This window comes from Rana temporaria, chromosome 1 (assembly GCF_905171775.1).
Source record: "Rana temporaria chromosome 1, aRanTem1.1, whole genome shotgun sequence".
Lineage (NCBI taxonomy): Eukaryota > Metazoa > Chordata > Amphibia > Anura > Ranidae > Rana > Rana temporaria.
In genome coordinates this window covers 9,804,436-9,823,987 of record NC_053489.1, presented here as the reverse complement: position 1 = coordinate 9,823,987, position 19,552 = coordinate 9,804,436, and the positions used below count along the sequence as shown (strand labels likewise).

The 19,552-nt window shown below is 47.2% G+C and overlaps 1 protein-coding gene across 1 annotated transcript in view; it reads right to left on the bottom strand.

Moving 5' to 3' along the window:
* Positions 1-19,552, bottom strand: part of LOC120924566 (probable carboxypeptidase X1) — a 132,271-nt gene that overhangs the window by 16,488 nt on the left and 96,231 nt on the right. Inside the window, exons 8-9 of the mRNA XM_040335551.1 lie at positions 17,689-17,812; positions 333-529 (exon numbers count right to left, since the gene is read on the bottom strand). Of these exons, the coding sequence (XP_040191485.1) occupies positions 333-529; positions 17,689-17,812 (321 nt within the window). The remainder of the gene's footprint in view (positions 1-332; positions 530-17,688; positions 17,813-19,552) is intronic.

Sequence of the window (19,552 nt, the reverse complement as noted above, 5' to 3'; positions counted from 1 at the left end):
GTCTTGGGATGAGCGATTGTCTCGGGATGAGGGAATGTCTCAGGACGAGGGAATGTCTCGGGATGAGGGAATGTCTCGGGACAAGGGAATGTCTTGGGACGAGGGAATGTCTTGGGATGAGCGATTGTCTCGGGATGAGGGAATGTCTCGGGACGAGGGAATGTCTTGGGATGAGGGAATGTCTTGGGATGAGGGAATGTCTCGGGACGAGGGAATGTCTCGGGATGAGGGAATGTCTTGGGATGAGGGAATGTCTCGGGACGAAGGAATGTCTCGGGACGAGGGAATGTCTCGGGACGAGGGAATGTCTTGGGATGAGGGAAGGGTATTACCAGCTTGTAGGCCATCTCATATCCATCGGGGTTCATGGAGGGCAGGAGGTGGATGCGGGTCTCGGTGACCAGCCTCACTACTCTGGGGTTCTTGTTCTTGTACTCCTGGCACAGATATTCCATCAGGTTCAGCATCAACTCCCTACCCACGACCTCGTTCCCGTGCATGCCGGCCACGTAGCGGAACTCTGGCTCCCCTGTGATAGGACAGAAGATACAGGACAGAACAAAGATTGGTACATGCCATCCAAATACTTCCATTTCCATACAATTATTCAGTCCATAAGTGGAGTCTGGTGGAACCTCAACTGCTTGAAGGCCTCACTGCTCTTTTTCAACCAGGTATATGGTTACTTATGAATATTTAGGGGTATTTTCATGGCCACAAATCAGGTGAATCAGGTTCCTAACAGAAGTGAAGTGAACTCCTGCGCTGTCTAGAGTGAGGGGACAAGTGAAAAGTGGGGATACTGCTGCAAATAAAAAAGGGGTCTACCTCGATAGACAAAAAGTGATAATTGTAACAAGTGAAATATTTGCGCTGTAAAGTGTTATACAGATTAATGTGTGTGTGCATATAACCACATATATATACAAGTACAAAAAAAAAAAAAAATGGGTGGGGAAAGTCCAAAAAAGGGGAAGTGACACTAATATACCAGTAAACAATATTGTTGAATAGTCCTTAATCGAGGGCACAGTGCTGAAGAGGTCCAGGTACAACAAAATCCAACCGTGTAGGGATGCAGTTCATCAATACTTAATCCAATCATTAACGTTGTGAAGTGAAAAATGTTGAAAAACACAACAATAAAAGTAATAAAAAAATAAAAATAAATATAAAAATAAAAATAAGGGTCAAAGTATTTAAGAAGAAGGAGGCCTTGTATCCAAAAAGGGTGAAAAGATAGAGAGTGAGCCGTAACCAAGATCTCATATATGCACCTCTAGTGATCCCAGCAGCTCACCTCTAATCTGGCAAGCTGGATTAGATCAGCCTGATCCTGATGGGTGTGGTCCGTTGTTGGATATCACATACGGGTCTCCATAAAGTGTATTACATGAAAAAGTAAAAGGAGTAGAAACCAAATGGTGTGATAACGTCACAGAGAGGGATAGCAATGTCTTCTGATTTAAACCAGTGGAGATGCACTCACATATGGGTGAAAAAACTGGGGCTCTTATTCACGAACGCCGAGCTCGTCAGTCCCTCCTTCCTCTCCCTTACTGATTCTCCAGGGTTAGGAGTCCCGTGTCCCCAATGGTTCACGAATCGGCTCTTGTTATGTATGAGGATCTCGGTAGTGTATATGGGGTGAGAGAGAAGGACAAGCCTGATCGTGTGATATCATCAACAATAAACAAAAAACCCCCCAGGAATGCCCAGATGGTAATGCACTCACATGAACAATATAACATAAAAGACCTTCCTCCATGAGTGCGGACTCGCAATAAATCTGTGCCTCCAACACTTCCCCTCTATCTGTGGCTCAGTCCGGACACTCAGATGTGGCAGTCATACATGGGGGGAAGTGGAATAAACAACCACAGCGTAGCCCAGTCAGACGTGAAAAATTTATTATAAAAGCACTTAAAAACTCACATTTAAAATCGAAATTGCTGCATCAATCCGACGAGTGGCGAACTCGTATGTCCAATGGTCGGATGCTGGAGTGTGTCAAGCCCTCCAATCCCGACGCGTATCGTCAACATGTGACTTCATCAGGGGATGATGTAGGGGACACACTAACAGATATTTATAGTCAGAAAAGCCCGGAGTAAAAGCACAAGGAATAAACGTAGGGCTGGCATGACTGGGGTGGAACCAGGGCAACGGAGGGTTAAGACAGCAGGAGAGCTCTCAGTCTCAGGGGAGTGGCTGGAGGAGCAGTCCGGTGAGGGGGCGGAGCCTTATATATAGGGGGCGGGATCGGCGCCAAAAACCACAAGCAGGCAGAGTGAGAAGAGGGAGGCAGGATTTCTCGTTGCTCCCTCACACAGATCAGAAAATTTATTTCCCCTAAAACGGATGCAGCAATGGATGTGGATTTAATCCTAGCAAGACTCAGAGCAGCAGCAGCTAACAAGGAGGAAGGATGGCTGGAATCTCAGGTGGGGGGCTTATTGATAGACGAGGCGGGGGGGTCCCAGACGGAGTCAGTATTAACCCCACGCGCTCGGCGCTCACGAGCACCGCAGCGCTACTCACTTACCCCAACACCGCGGTCCCGGCGGTCTAATAGCAGCCCACAAAGCCACCCTTCACCCCCTCCAGCCAAGCGAAGCCACGCTGCGGCTGGGGGTGCTGGCACACATAATTTAGGCCCGGGGGGCGGGGCTTCGGAACAAAATGGCGCCCGATCCTCACACACGAGGCATAGCAGCATGGCAGAGGCCTTTCATCCCCTAATTAACAGTACTGCAGCAGGGAGGGGGGGCCGACAATCCAAGCCGAATTCATCTACAAGGGGGTCTGCCAGGAACACTACAACCAAGTCCAGGACAAGGGTTAGCTCCAAATCAACAGAGACATTGAGGGATGCCGATCGAAGTACCAGCGGGGGAAGCAGCAGAGCAGGGACATCCACGGCCGGGTCGATCGGGAGAGGACGGTCCGCCGGGAGGCTGGGATCTACGGCCTCCAGGCTTGCCACGCCTGGGAGGCAGACTTCGCCAAGGACGCCGGCCTCGGAAGATCGATCGGAGGGGGAAGCTTCAGGATCGGATGATGAGGAGGAGAGGGAGCATTCGTCTACGATGGAGTTGCCAGTGTCGGCTGTGAGGGACGGTCCCGGCCAGCCTGGTAAGTCCGCTAATAATTTATCTGGGGATTTTGTTAATGCTTTATGTGCTCTGTTGGGGGGGGGGCGGGGGTCCTCCTGAAAATGTTGTTAATGTGGGGAGTTCAGTGCGAACGCAAGCCGGGGCCCCCGGGGTGGCGGGATTAGCTCCTGCTGCCCAGGGTTCCCCTGGGGGGATGCAAGAATTATTGTGCGGTTTGGGTGAATTGTTGCATCGATTTGCCGGGAAAGGGGGGGTTGGAGGAACGCTTCCTCAGGCTGCGCCCTGGATTGGGGGGTCAGTGGGCGGGGTTCCCTTTGCGGGGGGGTTACCTTCCACGGTGGGGGGGAATACGGGGTTGGTGCCAGATAGCACTGCAAGTAGTGACACGGGGGTCAGGTCGGATGTGGTACGGATGGACGATGGGTCAAAAGGTGAAGTATATATTTGCTTTGAAGGGCCACTGGGGTCACATCTAAAACAGGAGGTTCGGGAGAAAATCCAAAAAGGTGAGTACGTTGAGATTTTTTCCCTCCTACCGTTAGAAAAGTTTAACTTGGATAGGGTGAAGCCGGATAGTTTCAAAAAGGACGACGAGGAGAAGCGAAGGTACAGGCTGATTCCTCGCACTTTCACTAACTGGTTGCAAGCATTTGTGATTATGGCCAGCGTCATAGGGGAGAAGAGCCCGGAACACTGTTCTGCGCTGTTCTGCTATCTGGACGCGATAGGTGAAGCATATAGGGTATATGGGGGGACAGGATGGTTGAGGTATGACGAACAGTTTCGCCAGCGGCGGGCTGTGCGTCCTTCTATACGTTGGGATCACAAGGATATAAGCCTGTGGATGCGGATAATTTCTGCGCCACGGCCTAATACACCGTTTTTTCAGGGCGGGGCCGGGGGTACTCCCTCCTCCGGATCACCGGCCGGTAAAAAATGGGGGGGGTGCTGGAAGTTTAACGAGGGTTCCTGCAAATATGGAGGAGCCTGTCGCTTTAAACACGAATGCTCCGGATGCGGGGGGGCTCACCCCTTGTCGCGTTGCTTCAAAAAGGGCAAGCGGGGGGGGGATGCTGCTGGAAAGGGGGAGAACGCCAGTGAAGGTGGAAAAGATGGGGCCTTTTCTAGATAGGTACCCAGACAGAGGGGCAGCGCGGCTGCTTGCGGCAGGGTTTTCGGAGGGATTTATCATTCCCTGTTCCTTGTCGAAGGTGCCACCCTTGGCTAGGAACCTGCGGTCTGCCTTAGAAAACCCGGCGGTAGTGTCAGAAAAATTAGCAAAAGAAGTTCAGCTGGGTAGGATGGTGGGGCCATTCACAGAGATGCCGCTGCCTGATTTGGTGGTGTCCCCTCTGGGGGTGGTTCCCAAGAAGGAACCAAACAAGTTTCGGCTCATTCATCACCTGTCCTTCCCAAAGGGGGGGTCGGTGAATGACGCTATAGATCCCGAAGCATGCACGGTATCGTATACGTCGTTTGACGCGGCAGTACGATGGGTGCGGCGGTACGGAAGGGGAGCCCTGATGGCAAAATCGGACATTGAGGCCGCGTTCCGTTTACTGCCAGTTCACCCAGACAGCTTTCGGCTGTTGGGTTGTCGGTGGCGGGATGAGTTCTACGTGGATCGATGTTTGCCAATGGGCTGCTCGATTTCTTGCGCGTTTTTCGAAACGTTTAGCTCTTTCTTGGAATGGGTGGTCAGGGATGTGGCGGACACGGATTCAGTAATCCACTACCTGGATGACTTTCTGTGCGTTGGGCCCCCGTCGTCCAATGTGTGCGCAATATTGTTGGCAACGTTGCAGCACATGGCGGAAAAGTTTGGAGTGCCCTTGGCAGCCGACAAAACGGAGGGTCCAACCACGGCGTTGAGTTTTTTGGGAATCATGATTGATTCCGAGGCTATGGAGTGTAGGCTTCCAATGAACAAGGTGGAGAATCTTCGGATGGAGATTCGGGGGATGCTGGGGCGGGACAAGGTTCAGCTGGTGTCCCTGCAGTCTTTGTTGGGAAAGTTGAATTTCGCCTGCCGCATCATCCCTATGGGGAGGGTTTTTTGCCGACGGCTGTCGGCAGCAACAGCGGGGGTGAAGGCGCCGAAACATTATATCCGTCTAACGGGTGAGCTGAAAGCAGATTTGCACATCTGGGATACGTTTTTGGAAACGTATAATGGAAGGGCGATCTGGATGTCAGGGCCTGTCAGCAACTTTGACCTGGATTTGGTCACGGATGCGGCCGGGTCCACGGGTTATGGGGCCTTTTTTAAGGGGCGGTGGAGCGCTGAGGCATGGCCTAGGTCATGGACAGCAGCGGGTTTTGAGAAGAACCTGGTGCTGCTAGAACTATTCCCGGTGGTGGTGGCAATCGAGTTGTGGGGGGAAGAATGCAAAAATTTGAAGATCAGGCTAAATTGCGATAACATGGGGGTGGTACAAGTCATTAATCGAATCTCCGGTTCATCGGTACCGGTGGTGAGATTACTGCGCCATCTCGTGTTGCGTTGTTTGCAGTGGAACATATTCTTGTATGCTGTACACATCCCGGGGGTGGATAACAAACTCGCTGACGCCTTGTCTCGATTTCAGTGGGACAGGTTCAGGGAGCTGGCGCCAGGGGCGGATGCAGAAGGGGTTCCTTGCCCTGGGTGGATGTGGGGGCTGGCATTGGAGCCGCTGCAGACTGGATCAGGAGGTCGGTGAGTGGGCAGACATGGGCTGCATACTCGAAAGTATGGGAGGAATGGGCCAGTTTCAGACGGCTGGCAGGCGCCGAGCTGGGCGAAGGCGATATGGGCTTGTTAGTGGTGTATTTTGTGGTAAGACATATAGAGAAGGGAGGGTCGGTATCTGCTTTAGAGAAAAAACTAGCAGCTTTAGCGTTTTGGTTCAAATTGGAGGGTAGGACAGACCTCACGAAAACATTTTGGGTAAAACAGACAGTAAAAGGATACAAAAAAGGGCGCCAGTACAAGGACGAGCGGAGGCCAGTGTCATTTTCGATTTTGGGGAGAATTTTTGGGGTTTTAAAGGAAGTCTGCTCGTCTGAATACGAAATGCGTTTGTTTCGGGCGGTTTTTTCGGTGGCATTTTTTGGGGCATTTCGGATAGGGGAGTTGGTTAGTCCCTCAAAACGGGTGGCCGGGGGTTTTTTGGGGGGTGACGTACGGTCACATGATGATAGGGTGGTTTTTCGGCTGAGACGGTCAAAGACGGATCAGATGGGAAAAGGGAGGGACGTAATTTTGTATGCGATGCCGGGTTCAGAGATGTGTCCGGTAAGGGTGGTAAGGGAATATGCAGAGGGACGCCCTGAGGTTGGTGGCCCGTTTTGGGTACACGTGGATGGGTCTTTTGTTTCAAGATTTCAATTCATTGCAATTTTTAAAAAATGTTTGAAGATGGTGGGGTTAGACGAGCGGCTGTTTGCCTCGCACTCCTTCCGCATCGGGGCGGCAACCGAGGCGGCCCGGTGTGGGTTGGATGAGGCGGCAGTGAAGCGGATTGGGAGATGGGAGTCGAGGAGATTCCGTTCGTATGTTCGCCCTCATTTGTTGATGGATTAATAAATGGGGGGGAAGAAAGTAGTCTACGGGAAAGGCCGGTATCTTTGCTGTGGGGGCAAAATTGTTAATAGTCATGATTTATTGTTTGTTTTTTCAGGTGGAAGACAGGCGCGCCTCGTATGGATCATGGGGCATTCTTATGTCTGTAGGGGGGCTAGAAGAGCGGATGCTAGGCCAGGGGGTAGGCAATTGGGAATTTCCAGTCAGGAGGCTACTATTCGTTGGTTGGGGATCCCTGGGATGGGTTGGGGCAGGGTGCTGTCGGAAGTACAGCGCTATGCTCGGCTCGACCGACCCCCAGATGTGTTGATGTTACACGTCGGGGGGAATGACCTGGGGATCCGGCCTATAGGGGATTTGATGACGGCAGTTAAGGCGGACGTCTTGACGATGCGGGCATCTTTCCCCAACATGTTGATCATCTGGTCAGACATTGTCGCGCGAAGTACATGGCGCATGGCAAGGTCGGTGGATCGGGTCAATAAGGGAAGGGTGAAAGTAAACAAGGTACTAGGGAGGTTTGTGGCTAAACACGGGGGTTTAGGGGTGAGACACAGGGAGTTGGAGGTTAATGTGGGTTTGTATCTGCTCAAGGATGGTGTTCATCTGACGGATGTGGGTACAGACTTGTGGATGATGGGGATACAGGAAGGGGTTCAGAGAGCCCTGCGGGTGTGGGGGGGCCCATAAGGAAAAGGGGGGTTTTCCTTCCGGGCTGTGGCGGTGTCCTTGGTCCTTGACGGTGACAGTGAAATGATGGAATGGAAATGGTTGGGGGGCTCATCGATGGGATGGCCCCCTATGGTGGTTATTGCAGTGGAACGGTGTCTGCTGCAATACGGTTACGGTGCACTGCGGGTTAAAAAGGGGTCTCAGAGCTGGGTCGGCTGGAGGCCTGGGTTATGGTAATTGGTACCGCAGTGTAAAAAAGGTTAATGGGGGTAGTTACTGTCAAGGATCAGTTGGGATTGGGTTAAAATATTAAAAGTGTTAATAATTTGGTTAAATATTGATTTGGTTACAAAATAAAAATGGCTGTTGTGGCCAATTTTCTCCAATTCACTGTGTCGGTCTCATTACTGGGGTAAACTGGTTACGGGAAAGTGGGGGGTAATAAGGGGAAGTATTTAATGGAGGGAGGGGGTGCATAGAGAGTGGCACATTGGAAACTACACTAGTCAAGAAAAGCCCGGAGTAAAAGCACAAGGAATAAACGTAGGGCTGGCATGACTGGGGTGGAACCAGGGCAACGGAGGGTTAAGACAGCAGGAGAGCTCTCAGTCTCAGGGGAGTGGCTGGAGGAGCAGTCCGGTGAGGGGGCGGAGCCTTATATATAGGGGGCGGGATCGGCGCCAAAAACCACAAGCAGGCAGAGTGAGAAGAGGGAGGCAGGATTTCCCACCCACCCTCCCTTGTTTGTTTTCTTTTTGTTGTGTGGTGCGTTTGTTTTCTTTTCTTGCAGGTATAAGGACGGGTTGTCACGACAGCGGAGGCGGTGTCCTTGGTCCTTGACGGTGACAGTGAAATGATGGAATGGAAATGGTTGGGGGGCTCATCGATGGGATGGCCCCCTATGGTGGTTATTGCAGTGGAACGGTGTCTGCTGCAATACGGTTACGGTGCACTGCGGGTTAAAAAGGGGTCTCAGAGCTGGGTCGGCTGGAGGCCTGGGTTATGGTAATTGGTACCGCAGTGTAAAAAAGGTTAATGGGGGTAGTTACTGTCAAGGATCAGTTGGGATTGGGTTAAAATATTAAAAGTGTTAATAATTTGGTTAAATATTGATTTGGTTACAAAATAAAAATGGCTGTTGTGGCCAATTTTCTCCAATTCACTGTGTCGGTCTCATTACTGGGGTAAACTGGTTACGGGAAAGTGGGGGGTAATAAGGGGAAGTATTTAATGGAGGGAGGGGGTGCATAGAGAGTGGCACATTGGAAACTACACTAGTCATGTGAAATTGGGCGCCCGGTGGCCATTTTGTAGAGGCCCGTGTATCTCAATGGGGACAGAGATTATTTCAACCAACCTGCGCCATGTTGTTGGTTATATTCAATACTGTCCACATACAGGGAACCCGACAAATGCATCCACAGCATTGTCAGTCCCTACAGTGCAGACAGGCGGATGGTGTGCCAAGGGCACAAAGAACCTATTACCAATGGAATATACAGAACGGGAAAGAGAATTAGAAACTCAGAAAGATAAGGAGAGGGGGGGGGGGGGGGGGGAACGGAGGACGAGGGAGTCCCCCTGGTGGCAGAGAATGATATTGGAAACTGAAAACACAGACTGGGACGTAAGAGGCACTCGTGGCACTCGTGACAGAGCAAGCTCTCTTCAGTGCATGTTGCCAATGATTGGAAGACCTGGAAGGAGCATCTGGGGGACATATAAATATATATAATCCTGGGAGTGGGACGGTATACCATAGACAAAAGGATCCAAGCGGAAATATCCACAGGGCACAGGTGTCTATCTGTAAGATATAAAGAGGCAGACATCTCTCTTCTCATCTGTTGCCACAGCAGGATAAATCAGTAATGGGGTATACATACTTGGGATGTAGAACACCCAGCAGTCTGGATAATGTTAGTCCACTGGTTAGCTGAATCTTTAGGTGAACCCACAGATGAAAAAAATATAAAAAAATATACAAATAAAAATAAAAATGAAAATAAAAATAAAAATAAAACGATAAAAAAATAAATAAAAAAAAAAATATATAAATAAAGAACAAATTTTATTAAATTAATTAGGCATGGGTGTGGGGGGGTGGGGGGAGGGGGGGAAGGGGAGCGGGGCCTAGATGACTGAGCCCTATGGGCAATGTCAACTTGCCACACAGATAGTACAATGGGTCCCAACAGTCTGGAGGTATAAATGGATTTAACATGTGTCACAGGGGATGATTACATATAGAGTGGCACGTGGGAGCTAGGTCGCAGTAACCAAGCATAGGGGGTGGGAGGGAAAAAAAAAAAAAAAGAATGAGACGCGGAAACAGAGTTGCATAGAGAACAACAGAGAGCTGGTGACTGATTGAAAAAAAAAAAAAAAAAAGGATAGGGTCTAACCCGAATCAGTCACCAGCTCTCTGTTGTTCTCTATGCAACTCTGTTTCCGCGTCTCATTCTTTTTTTTTTTTTTCCCTCCCACCCCCTATGCTTGGTTACTGCGACCTAGCTCCCACGTGCCACTCTATATGTAATCATCCCCTGTGACACATGTTAAATCCATTTATACCTCCAGACTGTTGGGACCCATTGTACTATCTGTGTGGCAAGTTGACATTGCCCATAGGGCTCAGTCATCTAGGCCCCGCTCCCCTTCCCCCCCCTCCCCCCACCCCCCCACACCCATGCCTAATTAATTTAATAAAATTTGTTCTTTATTTATATATTTTTTTTTTTTATTTTTTTTTTTATCGTTTTATTTTTATTTTTATTTTCATTTTTATTTTTATTTGTATATTTTTTTATATTTTTTTCATCTGTGGGTTCACCTAAAGATTCAGCTAACCAGTGGACTAACATTATCCAGACTGCTGGGTGTTCTACATCCCAAGTATGTATACCCCATTACTGATTTATCCTGCTGTGGCAACAGATGAGAAGAGAGATGTCTGCCTCTTTATATCTTACAGATAGACACCTGTGCCCTGTGGATATTTCCGCTTGGATCCTTTTGTCTATGGTATACCGTCCCACTCCCAGGATTATATATATTTATATGTCCCCCAGATGCTCCTTCCAGGTCTTCCAATCATTGGCAACATGCACTGAAGAGAGCTTGCTCTGTCACGAGTGCCACGAGTGCCTCTTACGTCCCAGTCTGTGTTTTCAGTTTCCAATATCATTCTCTGCCACCAGGGGGACTCCCTCGTCCTCCGTTTCCCCCCCCCCCCCCCCCTCTCCTTATCTTTCTGAGTTTCTAATTCTCTTTCCCGTTCTGTATATTCCATTGGTAATAGGTTTTATGTGCCTTCGGCACACCATCCGCCTGTCTGCACTGTAGGGACTGACAATGCTGTGGATGCATTTGTCGGGTTCCCTGTATGTGGACAGTATTGAATATAACCAACAACATGGCGCAGGTTGGTTGAAATAATCTCTGTCCCCATTGAGATACACGGGCCTCTACAAAATGGCCACCGGGCGCCCAATTTCACAGACTATAAATATCTGTTAGTGTGTCCCCTACATCATCCCCTGATGAAGTCACATGTTGACGATACGCGTCGGGATTGGAGGGCTTGACACACTCCAGCATCCGACCATTGGACATACGAGTTCGCCACTCGTCGGATTGATGCAGCAATTTCGATTTTAAATGTGAGTTTTTAAGTGCTTTTATAATAAATTTTTCACGTCTGACTGGGCTACGCTGTGGTTGTTTATTCCACTTCCCCCCATGTATGACTGCCACATCTGAGTGTCCGGACTGAGCCACAGATAGAGGGGAAGTGTTGGAGGCACAGATTTATTGCGATTCCGCACTCGTGGAGGAAGGTCTTTTATGTTATATTGTTCATGTGAGTGCATTACCATCTGGGTATTCCTGGGGGGTTTTTTGTTTATTGTTGATGATATCACACGATCAGGCTTGTCCTTCTCTCTCACCCCATATACACTACCGAGATCCTCATACATAACAAGAGCCGATTCGTGAACCATTGGGGACACGGGACTCCTAACCCTGGAGAATCAGTAAGGGAGAGGAAGGAGGGACTGACGAGCTCGGCGTTCGTGGATAAGAGCCCCAGTTTTTTCACCCACATGTGAGTGCATCTCCACTGGTTTAAATCAGAAGACATTGCTATCCCTCTCTGTGACGTTATCACACCATTTGGTTTCTACTCCTTTTACTTTTTCATGTAATACACTTTATGGAGACCCGTATGTGATATCCAACAACGGACCACACCCATCAGGATCAGGCTGATCTAATCCAGCTTGCCAGATTAGAGGTGAGCTGCTGGGATCACTAGAGGTGCATATATGAGATCTTGGTTACGGCTCACTCTCTATCTTTTCACCCTTTTTGGATACAAGGCCTCCTTCTTCTTAAATACTTTGACCCTTATTTTTATTTTTATTTTTATATTTATTTTTATTTTTTTATTACTTTTATTGTTGTGTTTTTCAACATTTTTCACTTCACAACGTTATTGATTGGATTAAGTATTGATGAACTGCATCCCTACACGGTTGGATTTTGTTGTACCTGGACCTCTTCAGCACTGTGCCCTCGATTAAGGACTATTCAACAATATTGTTTACTGGTATATTAGTGTCACTTCCCCTTTTTTGGACTTTCCCCACCCATTTTTTTTTTTTTGTACTTGTATATATATGTGGTTATATGCACACACACATTAATCTGTATAACACTTTACAGCGCAAATATTTCACTTGTTACAAGGTTCCTAACAGAGCCCAATAGCTCAAGCTGCAGTTTACACACATCTTAATACACCAGAGCCATTTCTTCACCCTCTTCTTCACCCTCCTCATCTGCTTGAAGGCCTCACCGCTCTTTTTGAACCAGGTATATGGTTACTTATGAATATTTATGGGTATTTTCATGGCCAGCAAGCAGGGGAATCAGGTTCCTAACAGAGCCCAATAGCTCAAGCTGCAGTTCACACACATATTAATATACCAGAGCCATTTCTTCACACTCTTCTTCACCCTCCTCAACTGCCTGAAGGCCTCACTGCTCTTTTTTAACCAGGTATAGGGTTGCTTATGAATATTTTGGGTTATTTTAATAGCCAGTAAGTGGGTGAATCAGATTCCTAACAGAGCCCAATAGCTCAAGCTGCAGTTCACACACACCTTAATACGACAGAGCCATTTCTTCACCCTCTTTTCACCCTCCTCATCTGCTTGAAGGCCTCGCTGCTCTTTTTGAACCAGGTATATGGTTGTTTATGAACATTTAGGAGTATTTTCACGGCCAGCAAGCAGGTGAATCAGGTTCCTAACAGAGCCCAATAGCTCAAGCTGCAGTTCACACACATTTTAATGCACTAGAGTAATTTCTTCACCCTCTTCTTCACCCTCCTCAACTGCTTGAAGGCCTTGCTGCTCTTTTTGAACCAGGTATATGGTTTCTTATGAATATTTGGGAGTATTTTCATGGCCACAAATCAGGTGAACCAGGTTCCTAACAGAGCCCAATAGCTCAAGCTGCAGTTTACACACATCTTAATACACCAGAGCCATTTCTTCACCCTCCTCATCTGCTTGAAGGCCTCACTGCTCTTTTTTTTAACCAGGTATAGGGTTACTTGTGAATATTTAGGGGTATTTTTATAGCCAGCAAGCGGGTGAATCAGGTTCCTAACAGAGCCCAATAGCTCAAGCTGCAGTTTACACACATCTTAATATACCAGAGCCATTTCTTCACCCTCTCCTTCACCCTCCTGATGAATTACCCACCCTTATGAATAAGAATCCGGTTCCTAACCTATCTGCATGAGTCTCTTCTGACAAGTTTTCCTGACACCAAGAAAACATAGGCGACAGAGGAGGGATGTTCAGCACACAGCCTGTGATTGATAGCCTAAGCTCTGCTCCTGTGTGCTGTGTGAAGGGGGTGTGTCCGTTCCTTCCAAACAGCTCATTGAGCTCTGCAGTGTGTCATTTCAGCTCCCCGCCCCCTGCTTTCTAAATCTCAAACAAGCTGTATAAATTCTTGACTTTGAACGGATGTAGAGAAGACTGCAGATAAACAGGTACAACTTCTGTAGGAGGATTTGTTTCATCTCTGTGTATCACCTGAGGCCAGTGACTTTGCTGGGTATAAGCTTTCAATGTTACAACAGTGGCGGCCCGTCCATTAGGGGGGTTGGAGAGCCGCCCCCTCTATCCATGGCCGCCACCCCCATGCTCTATCCACGCCCGCTATTCTGACATGACACCGCCACCCCCTATTCACCAATTCACAATGTCCACCGATGTACACCACCAATGCACAATGTCCACCGATGTACACCACCAATTCACAGGCCACCGATGTCCACCACCAATTCATAATGTCCACCGATGTACACCACTTCACAGGCCACCGATGTACACCACCAATTCATAATGTCCACCGATGTACACCACCAATTCACAATGTCCACCGATGTACACCACCAATTCATAATGTCCACCGATGTACACCACCAATTCACAGGCCACCGATGTACACCACCAATTCATAATGTCCACCGATGTACACCACCAATTCACAATGTCCACCGATGTACACCACCAATTCACAATGTCCACCGATGTACACCACCAATTCACAATGTCCACCGATGTACACCACCAATTCACAGGCCACCGATGTACACCACCAATTCACAATGTCCACCGATGTACATCACCAATTCACAATGTCCACCGATGTACACCACCAATTCACAATGTCCACCAATGTACACCACCAATTCACAATGTCCACCGATGTACACCACCAATTCACAATGTCCACCGATGTACACCACCAATTCACAATGTCCACCACCAATTCACATTGTCCACCGATGTACACCACCAATTCACAATGTCCACCGATGTACACCACCAATTCACAATGTCCACCGATGTACACCACCAATTCACAATGTCCACCGATGTACACCACCAATTCACAGGCCACCGATGTACACCACCAATTCACAATGTCCACCGATGTACACCACCAATTCACAATGTCCACCGATGTACACCACCAATTCACAATGTCCACCGATGTACACCACCAATTCACAATGTCCACTGATGTACACCACCAATTCACAGGCCACCGATGTACACCACCAATTCACAATGTCCACCAATGTACACCACCAATTCACAATGTCCACCGATGTACACCACCAATTCACAGGCCACCGATGTACACCACCAATTCACAATGTCCACCGATGTACACCACCAATTCACAATGTCCACCGATGTACACCACCAATTCACAATGTCCACCAATGTACACCACCAATTCACAGGCCACCAATGTACACCACCAATTCACAGGCCACCGATGTACACCACCAATTCACAGGCCACCGATGTACACCACCAATTCACAATGTCCACCGATGTACACCACCAATTCACAATGTCCACCGATGTACACCACTTCACAGGCCACCGATGTACACCACCAATTCACAATGTCCACCGATGTACACCACCAATTCACAATGTCCACCGATGTACACCACCAATTCACAATGTCCACCGATGTACACCACCAATTCACAATGTCCACCACCAATTCACATTGTCCACCGATGTACACCACCAATTCACAATGTCCACCGATGTACACCACCAATTCACAATGTCCACCGATGTACACCACCAATTCACAATGTCCACCGAAGTACACCACCAATTCACAATGTCCACCGATGTACACCACCAATTCACAATGTCCACCGATGTACACCACCAATTCACAATGTCCACCGATGTACACCACCAATTCACAATGTCCACCGATGTACACCACCAATTCACAATGTCCACCGAAGTACACCACCAATTCACAATGTCCACCGATGTACACCACCAATTCACAATGTCCACCGATGTACACCACCAATTCACAGGCCACCGATGTACACCACCAATTCACAATGTCCACCGATGTACACCACCAATTCACAATGTCCACCGATGTACACCACCAATTCACAATGTCCACCACCAATTCACAGGCCACCGATGTACACCACCAATTCACAGGCCACCGATGTACACCACCAATTCACAGGCCACCGATGTCCACCACCAATTCACAATGTCCACCAATGTACACCCACCAATTCACAATGTCCACCGATGTACACCACCAATTCACAATGCCCACCGATGTACACCACCAATTCACAATGCCCACCGATGTACACCACCAATTCACAGGCCACCGATGTACACCACCAATTCACAGGCCACCGATGTACACCACCAATTCACAATGTCCACCGATGTACACCACCAATTCACAATGTCCACCGATGTACACCACCAATTCACAATGTCCACCGATGTACACCACCAATTCACATTGTCCACCGATGTACACCACCAATTCACAATGTCCACCGATGTACACCACCAATTCACAATGTCCACCGATGTACACCACCAATTCACAATGTCCACCGATGTACACCACCAATTCACAATGTCCACCGATGTACACCACCAATTCACAATCTCCACCGATGTACACCACCAATTCACAATGTCCACCGATGTACACCACCAATTCACAGGCCACCGATGTACACCACCAATTCACAATGTCCACCGATGTACACCACCAATTCACAATGTCCACCGATGTACACCACCAATTCACAATGTCCACCACCAATTCACAGGCCACCGATGTACACCACCAATTCACAGGCCACCGATGTACACCACCAATTCACAGGCCACCGATGTACACCACCAATTCACAATGTCCACCAATGTACACCCACCAATTCACAATGTCCACCGATGTACACCACCAATTCACAATGCCCACCGATGTACACCACCAATTCACAATGCCCACCGATGTACACCACCAATTCACAGGCCACCGATGTACACCACCAATTCACATGCCACCGATGTACACCACCAATTCACAATGTCCACCGATGTACACCACCAATTCACAATGTCCACCGATGTACACCACCAATTCACAATGCCCACCGATGTACACCACCAATTCACAATGCCCACCGATGTACGCCACCAATTCACAATGTCCACCGATGTACACCACCAATTCACAATGTCCACCGATGTACACCACCAATTCACATTGTCCACCGATGTACACCACCAATTCACAATGTCCACCGATGTACACCACCAATTCACAATGTCCACCGATGTACACCACCAATTCACAATGTCCACCGATGTACACCACCAATTCACAATGTCCACCGATGTACACCACCAATTCACAATCTCCACCGATGTACACCACCAATTCACAATCTCCACCGATGTACACCACCAATTCACAATGTCCACCGATGTACACCACCAATTCACAGGCCACCGATGTACACCACCAATTCACAATGTCCACCACCAATTCACATTGTCCACCGATGTACACCACCAATTCACAATGTCCACCGATGTACACCACCAATTCACAATGTCCACCGATGTACACCACCAATTCACAATGTCCACCGATGTACACCACCAATTCACAATGTCCACCACCAATTCACAGGCCACCGATGTACACCACCAATTCACAGGCCACCGATGTACACCACCAATTCACAGGCCACCGATGTCCACCACCAATTCACAATGTCCACCAATGTACACCCACCAATTCACAATGTCCACCGATGTACACCACCAATTCACAATGCCCACCGATGTACACCACCAATTCACAATGCCCACCGATGTACACCACCAATTCACAATGTCCTCCGATGTACACCACCAATTCACAATGCCCACCGATGTACACCACCAATTCACAATGTCCACCGATGTACACCACCAATTCACAATGCCCACCGATGTACACCACCAATTCACAATGTCCACCGATGTACACCACCAATTCACAATGTCCACCACCAATTCACATTGTCCACCGATGTACACCACCAATTCACAGGACACCAGGCCAGGAGGCACTGCACTGACCATCACCGTATGTTTGTCTCCATTTCTTTTCTGGCCATTATTATTAATTATTTATTAATTCCCATTACTGAAAATAATATTGTTGTATAGAGCAGAGGGTTGTTGAGAAAATGACTGGCCTTGAGTTTCAGATCTTCCTGGCATGCCACATATTTTACTCTTTTGTTCATTGGCATATTTTATTGATCGTGATAATGTGCTGTGAGCTGTGGATACAATAAACCAAAGCGAGGGTTCCCTGAGACCGGAACATTATTTCAAGGGTTAAAACAAGGGTGAGAAGGTCTTTAGTAGAGTAGGATGTCCTCACCCAGCTCGTGCTCTCCCGGGTTGTCGGAGATTTCCATGACGTACATCTTCAGGCCCAGGTAGCTCTTTCCAATGCTGTACACCCGGGTGATGTCTGGGCAGGCATCGTTCACCCGCTTCATCACCTGCAAAGATGGCGAGACGTCATTAAAACCCATAATCACCTTGTTCCCAATTGTCCCCCATTGCAAGAGGTCCACAAGATTTCTCCTTGGCATTTGTGTGCCTGGAACTGTCCCTAATATTCAGAATTTATCTGATACTAAACCCTCTACTAATGCTCTGTAATACTCTCTAATACTCTACTAATTCTCTACTAATTCTCTACTAATACTCTACTAATACTATCTAATTCTCTACTAATTCTCTTCTAATTCTCTACTAATACTCTACTAATACTCTCTAATTCTCTACTAATTCTCTTCTAATTCTCTACTAATACTCTACTAATTCTCTACTAATTCTCTACTAATTCTCTACTAATACTCTGTAATACTCTACTAATATTCTCTAATACTCTCTAATACTCTACTAATTCTCTACTAATACTCTACTAATTCTCTGTAATATTCTACTAATACTCTCTAATACTCTCTAATACTCTACTAATACTCTACTAATTCTCTGTAATACTCTACTAATATTCTCTAATACTCTACTAATTCTCTACTAATACTCTCTAATACTCTCTAATACTCTCTAATACTCTACTAATACTCTACTAATACTCTACTAATTCTCTGTAATACTCTACTAATACGCTACTAATTCTCTACTAATTCTCTACGAATACTCTCTAATACTCTTCTAATACTCTACTATAACTCTACTAATACTCTACTATAACTCTACTAATACTCTACTAATTCTCTACTAATTCTCTACTAATTCTCTACTAATACTCTACTAATACTCTCTTATACTCTACTAATACTCTCTAATACTCTACTAATACTCTACTAATTATCTACTAATACTCTACTAATACTCTCTTATACTCTACTAATACTCTCTAATACTCTACTAATACTCTACTAATACTCACTAATACTCTCTAAGGCCCCGTACACACGACCGGATCGATCCGCTGAAACTGGTCATAAATGTTTCTTAGCATGCTAACCAATCTGTCCGCTAGAAACCTGTCCGTCGGATGTGTTCGGTCATCTGTACAGACTCACCGGACACGTCCGACCGACCGCCATCCCTCGCATGCGTCGTACTGATTCGACGCATGCGTGGAAGCTTTGAACTTCACGTCCCCGCGTATTGTTTACGCGCAGATTTCTGTCTGATGGTGTGTACAACCATCAGACAGAAATCTCCGGGCGGACATGTCTGCTGAAAACGGTCCGGCGGACCGTTTTCAGCGGATTGTCCGTCCGTGTGTACGGGGCCTAATATTCTACTAATTCTCTACTAATACTCTCTAATACTCTACTAATACTCTACTAATACACTACTAATACACTACTAATACTCTCTAATACTCTCTAATACTCTACTAATACTCTACTAATTCTCTACTAATACTCTCGAATACACTACTAATACTCTCTAATACTCTACTAATACTCTACTAATACACTACTAATACTCTCTAATACTCTACTAATACTCTCTAATACTCTGCTAATACTCTGCTAATACTCTACTATAACTCTACTAATACTCTCTAATACTCTACTAATACTCTACTAATACTCTCTAATACTCTACTAATACTCTACTAATACTCTACTAATACTCTCTAATACTCTACTAATATTCTACTAATACTCTCTAATACTCTCTAATACTCTACTAATACTCTACTAATACACTACTAATACTCTCTAATACTCTACTAATACTCTACTAATACA